At 45.5% G+C, this 6,000-nt stretch overlaps 1 protein-coding gene across 1 annotated transcript in view; it reads left to right on the top strand.

The window, feature by feature from the left end:
* The first annotated feature begins 5,598 nt into the window (after positions 1-5,598).
* Positions 5,599-6,000, top strand: part of LOC119399574 (RNA polymerase II subunit A C-terminal domain phosphatase) — a 43,443-nt gene continuing 43,041 nt past the window's right edge. The window contains exon 1 of the mRNA XM_037666379.2: positions 5,599-5,884. Within this exon, the coding sequence (XP_037522307.1) occupies positions 5,646-5,884 (239 nt within the window). The 5' untranslated portion in view covers positions 5,599-5,645. The remainder of the gene's footprint in view (positions 5,885-6,000) is intronic.

Genomic DNA, 6,000 nt, shown 5'->3' with positions numbered 1-6,000 from the left:
TGGACACTCTCGGCAGGTTTTCTGCCGTCGGCGTCGCCGTTGCCATCGCCATCATGTCTCGTATATATATATATATATATATATATATATATATATATATATATATATATATATATATATATATATATATATATATATATATATATAAACCACGAAGAAAAATAATTTAGAATAAGAATAATAAAAATTTAGAATAACAATTATAATCCTCGGTCGCCCTGGAGCGCATGACCGAGGACTCGAACATATGACCTTTCGCTCCGCAGCGCGCGGCGTTAAACGACTCGGCCACGGAGCGTACGTCCTTCATCATGCTAACGGCGAGCTATTTATATACACCATTTACCAGTTGCGGTAGGCAGAGCTCGGAAGCGCTTCAGTGTGCTCTCTTCATCACTAGCGACACGGCGCGAAGGGCGCGCTTTAAAGGTCGTCGCCCTGCTCGTTTTTAACCGCCGCTGCGATGCGCGCGCGCCTCCTACCTGTACCACCTGTACTTTGCTCTACAGGGCGTGGTCACCCGTGCGCGCACGCTTATCTCGTGAGGGGGGTGGTTTTTACGCCTTTTGCTTTCAACGTAATGTTTGCGTTGACGTTAAAGAGCCCACGAAGGTCACTTCGCTCGCTGCAGCGGCCACCTTTGCGAAAGGAGAGCTATAAGAGCCAAAGTAGGGAAAGTTGGTTATGCATAGTCGACACTTGCAGCGCGCTGCTCAAACACAAAGAAAAAGTAACAACTGTGACAGCTGTTAGTTCAAGCTTGTCCTGTGCATACCTGTGCGTTCGTTTCGTGCGTCATTTTTTGTGTCTGAGCAGCGTGCTGCATGTGTCGGGCTGTGACAGTCGTTAGTTCGCTCTTGTCCTGTGTGTGTTCTTTTGGAGCATCCTTTGTTCTTGAGCAGCGCGCTGCAAGTTTCGAGCTGCTTGCCGTTCTTCGCGTTACATTCCAATGCGTTGATATCGCATTCATTGCTTCGCCCTTGCGGCGAAGCTGTGAATTTTTTATTAGCTGCACTGAATATGTGTACTATATTTTATATAAGTTTAATATATGTATGTACGCTGATTGTGGTTTCACTGCTGCCATGTGAGGGCCTTCAGGCAGATTCAAGATGTACAGCGCAGCTTTAGTTCGAATATCAAAACAATTCTGGTTCTGAAATGACCTGCGAAATCATATGTTGCTTTTGCAGTGTTTATGGCACCTACTAAAAGTGGGAAGAATGTTCAATACATATATGGCGCTACGCGTCCTGTATTTCGAATTTGTGACCTTGATTCGATCTTGCGTTTTTAGCTTTTCTTTTTTCTTTTTTTTTTTGAATATGTTAATGCTTTTGTTGAGTGCACCAGTCTTCTTTCGACGGGCATGCTTTCAACGTCAACTTGTGAATCTGTAATCAAGCGATAGCGATCTTGCCGTGCTTAAATTTATTACGCCTTCATGTTTCGAGCTGATATTCTCCTATGTTCGAGTATCTTGCGCATGATTGTCATGCCTTACATTAAATTTAATTAGTGTATTTGAGTAAAGTTTAATGGACTTCATTTATTGTGCAAAAATAAAATAATAAATTTTCATAAGTTCAGCTCTCCCTTCTGTAATAAATAATTTTGCACTTGACCCGGTCAGCACTGACTGTATACTCGCTTGATCAGTACAACAATACCGCTGTTTTTTTTTTCCGTAATACACGGAGTACCAGTCTTACTTGGCGCAGTAAATTACGCTTATATCTGATGTGTGGTATGGGCTGTAACGTATAGTACTGGGCGAGTTGGTATATATTCATGTCGAAGCGAAGCGCGAGGAACACAAAACACAGTAAAGAGCACACAGGCCAGGCGCTAACTGGGAACTGTCTCCTGTATTCCTCACGCTTGACTTCGACATGTATAGGCTGTAATGTTTTAATGCTCAGAAACATTTGCGAGTGGGAAAACCTATACATAACAAATGCGAGGGACAAATGGGAGCACAAATTAACAGCATTCAGACGATGACACTGGCTTGCGATAACAGTTACTCTTCGAAACAAACAAAAAAAGTCAGATAGATGATCGCGAACACCAGATAGTCGAAATTTCCAGAGCCCTCCACTACGGCGTGCCTGACGATCATATCTTGGTTTTGGCACATAAAATCCCGGTTATCATTATGAAGTTCCAGAGCAAATACAGCTGAACCCGCATATATCGAACACGCTAAAAAAACGGGGATAAGTTCGCTACATCGTATAATTCAATATAAACCTTTTAGACAATTCACCATATTTTCAGTCCTAATTTCGGTACGCATGTTGGCTTCATGACACTGCTTCACGATGCTGCAAGGAAGGCCGCTTACGGCAATACGCGGGGTTTTTTCTTTAGTTTTTACTTTCCCGCGGTTTGCAGCTGGGGATGCGGTTATATGCAGGCGCGGGTTGTAGGCGAGAAAAAAACGGTATTGATATAAACAGCGACTCAACATCTTCAGACGCAGCTGCGCGTACTCGTTGGGCGCCGGAAACCTCTCGTATTGCTTGGCCCTAATGTTGGCGTTGTTTTTCAATGTCATACTCACAGTACTTCTTGGGATTACGTACTCAGAGGCGACGTCAGACTTTTCTCTGCGTTCGTCTGTGTTGATTATCGCCAGCTTTGTGAAGAATAGCCAGGTTCTTCCGCTTTACGGTCGCCATTGGGTTAACAAAGAGATGTTAAGATGCGAACGGCGATGGCTCATGAGGGCCGCGACAAGTCATCATGGAAGAATTAAAGCACGCGATGGCAAGCGGTAGTTTCTACTTGCTCTGCGCGGCGCCCTCCTAATCGCACCGCTAACTCTCCCAAATGCATGTGGGAAAGTCCTCTTCTGTGAGAAAAAGCAAACTTTTTGCAAGGCAAAGCCAACTGCTCGGGGCGTACTGCATTGCCCAATGTTCGATATATCAAGTGTTTCGGCTATTTTTGTTCGATGTATACTCATACATCTTCCTATACATTGACGTTAAAACATTGTCGTGTTAGAAAATAGTTTGATATAAAGGATAATTCGATGTACCGGAGTTCGCTATAGTCGGACTGCGCTGTATAACAAGGCGGCGTCAACAGAGGCTGACTCGCCATAACCATCTGCCTGATATCAAGCCTCTGTTCTAGTTGTTGCTGTTCGTGCTCGAATACAGCGATGCGTCCACTTGAAAGCTTGCAACGGAACTACGATTCATGATCGAGAGCAACGTTGAAACTTCGGCTTACGCTTACCTCGGCGTTATCGAAGGTGGTGCTGGACACCAAGCATTTGGAAAGTCCGGCAGCTCCCCTGAAGCAACATGAGTACCACCAGAGTCGCACCGGACACTTTGGTCGCACCGAACACTTTGGATCGCGATCGATTCCGATCGGCGTATTTATCTATCAAAAGTGCCCGGTGTGACGCAGGCGCAGTAATAAGCGTTTTACCGTGATGTTGTGTGCCTAGACCAAACTAAAAATATGCCCGCGGCTGTGACAGGAGACAGGTTTTTAGCTCCGGTTGAAAAGCTGAATTGCGCAACTTCCCTGTCCAGCGGATCAGGCAACTCTTCTGCTCGCCACTGCAGTTTCTGCTTTTGTACCTACCCCATGCGACGTCGTCGAGCCCCTTCATGTTCTCTAGACATCGCTATAATCACATGTGAACGAATGCGCCATAAATATTAGAGCAACAGACTCAAACACACCGGGCAAACACCGCCCGGACCGTTGAAAAAACATTACCGGAAGTGCCGTACCGAAAGTCTTCTTGGGGAGACCGTTTGGCGCATGCCAGTTTGTTTACAAACAGTGGAACCGTCTGCAGAAAAAGTAATTATGAAGGCAGCGAACTACTTCATGTCCTTTATTTTTAAAGGGACACAAAATTGAAACAATGAATCGGTTGATAACTCATACTCTGAGAAGTCTAATGACATTAATTGACAATCACATATTTATGAATACAGGAGAAAATCAAGGTCAGAGTATTATCTATAAATTTCGCGCCAAAATCATCGTGCGTAACCTCACGGATTTCTAAGTGCACTTTTCATATTTTGGCGACATTGGCCCAACGAAACTTGATATGCCAAGTATATGGCCCCCTCAGAGGACAAAGTACTTAATTTTTGCCGATGAGGAACGACGTAGGTCCTTGTAGAAGCCGTCAAAATCTATGACGTCATGGCGACTGGTGCGGGAAATACAACGTGGCGTCGCCACGCGCATTTTCATTTTGCTCGTTTTGTGGCAATTACCAAGCGTCTTCTCGCGGTAAGCGTAGTGATATCGGTGTTGTGAAAGAGTAATTTACTAATACGAGAAAAATCGCTTTCCGCTTTAGTGTCCCATTAAAGATTTTCCGACACATGTGATGAAAAATTCAATGAAATGAAGCAATAACGGTGAAAAAACAGGGGCCAAGGAAGCTTGGAGAGGGCGTGCGCTACTAACAACTGACTTTTATTTCGGAAAGGTGTGGTATTTGTAACAAAGACGAAGGCAGCAATAAATGCATCAAACATATTCAGGGCAGCATCATCCAGATACAGCAACTTCCTTCTGATAAGAATGCTAAGAGTAAGAGAGGAGGGGGTGCTGACCCATGGCACCTTCTTTTGCAATCAGATGAGCCTCGACCAACTCCCGTGTATCTTTATCAGCGTTCCTAAACAAAACTACACCTTCATCAATCAGGGGTACCCGTCGATTGTTTTGAGCACAAATGTATGAAATCGCTATCTGGATGGTGCTGGCTTGCATGCCTGATACATTTATTGCGATCCTCGTATTTGTTATAAGTACACGTTTCCCAAATAAAGATAAGTATAACGCACGTCCTGCCCTGATTGGTACCTGTGTCTTCAGCGCTTGAAGGGCTTCGTTGAATGTCAGTGGCGTAGCGTAGGCAGAAAGTTTTTTCAGGGGGGCACCTCCTTGATCCGACATTGGGTCTGGGCAGATAAATGGGGTCGAGTGTCATCTTGTTAACTGCAGACATAACTGATATAGCGCAAAAAAACCACAGACAAGGTAGAGACAGACAGGACGGAGCGCATACTTCAACTGAGCGTTTATTCACAGAAAAAAAAAAAACACGAAAACACAAGCTGCGAGCTGTATGCGCTCCGTCCTGTCTCTCGTCTCTACCTTGTCTGCGTTTTTTTTTTTTCGCTAATCAGTTATGTGTGCAGTTAACACGCACCAACTAGCCCAACTCACGTCTCTAATTCTGCTGTAATCTTGTGCTCTGTATCCCATGGGAAAAAGAAATCGAGGGGGGGGGAGGGGGACGGCCCGGTGTGTCCCCCCCCCCTCCCCGGAATTTTTTTGTGACGATTGAGCTGCGTAATACGGCTCAATGCTCACAATAATACTTTGCCTCGCTCGAGCCTGCCGCGCTTCTGCTTTCGTTGTCAAAAATACCATGGCAACCGCAACAGCCTCGCACTAGACGAAATAAAACAAAAGCTGCAAAAAATACTAGCTGAAAATTCTGCGAAGCAGTAATACAAGATCGAAAATATTGCAACGTAAAAGCGATATTTTAAATTAAAGTATAAATATTATTATGTTTGCTGCGGAGCTGCCGTTCTTGTAATGGCTGCCTCCCATCGGCAGCACTGTTTATTGATCTCCGGCACATGGAGAGCGTAAACAATTCTTCCTCCGTGCTTCGGCATACGGGCCGGGCCTCGATCAAGATCGCCAAATGGAAGATCGAGGCGGGCAGCCGCATTTCCCAAGGCACCGGCATCCTTCTCTACCACAAGAGCGGCGCCGAAAACGCCGACGCGCAGCAGCAGTTGTGCAAACTCAAGTCCGAATGCGACGGCACCGTCGACACGATTGTGGCCCAAGAAGGCGACGTCGTAAAGCCCGGGTACGTCACCGCACGATGCCTTGTTTTGTCGAGCTAGCTACGAGTGCAACCGCCATCGCCGGCTGCCGTGCCGCGAGCAACGTTCGATTCTTTTTTTATCGTGCGACGTTCGGCGA

This window comes from Rhipicephalus sanguineus, chromosome 7, assembly GCF_013339695.2.
Source record: "Rhipicephalus sanguineus isolate Rsan-2018 chromosome 7, BIME_Rsan_1.4, whole genome shotgun sequence".
Taxonomy (NCBI): Eukaryota; Metazoa; Arthropoda; class Arachnida; order Ixodida; family Ixodidae; genus Rhipicephalus; species Rhipicephalus sanguineus.
The sequence above is the reverse complement of the archived record's forward strand: the minus strand, read 5'-3'. Positions and strand labels throughout refer to the sequence as shown.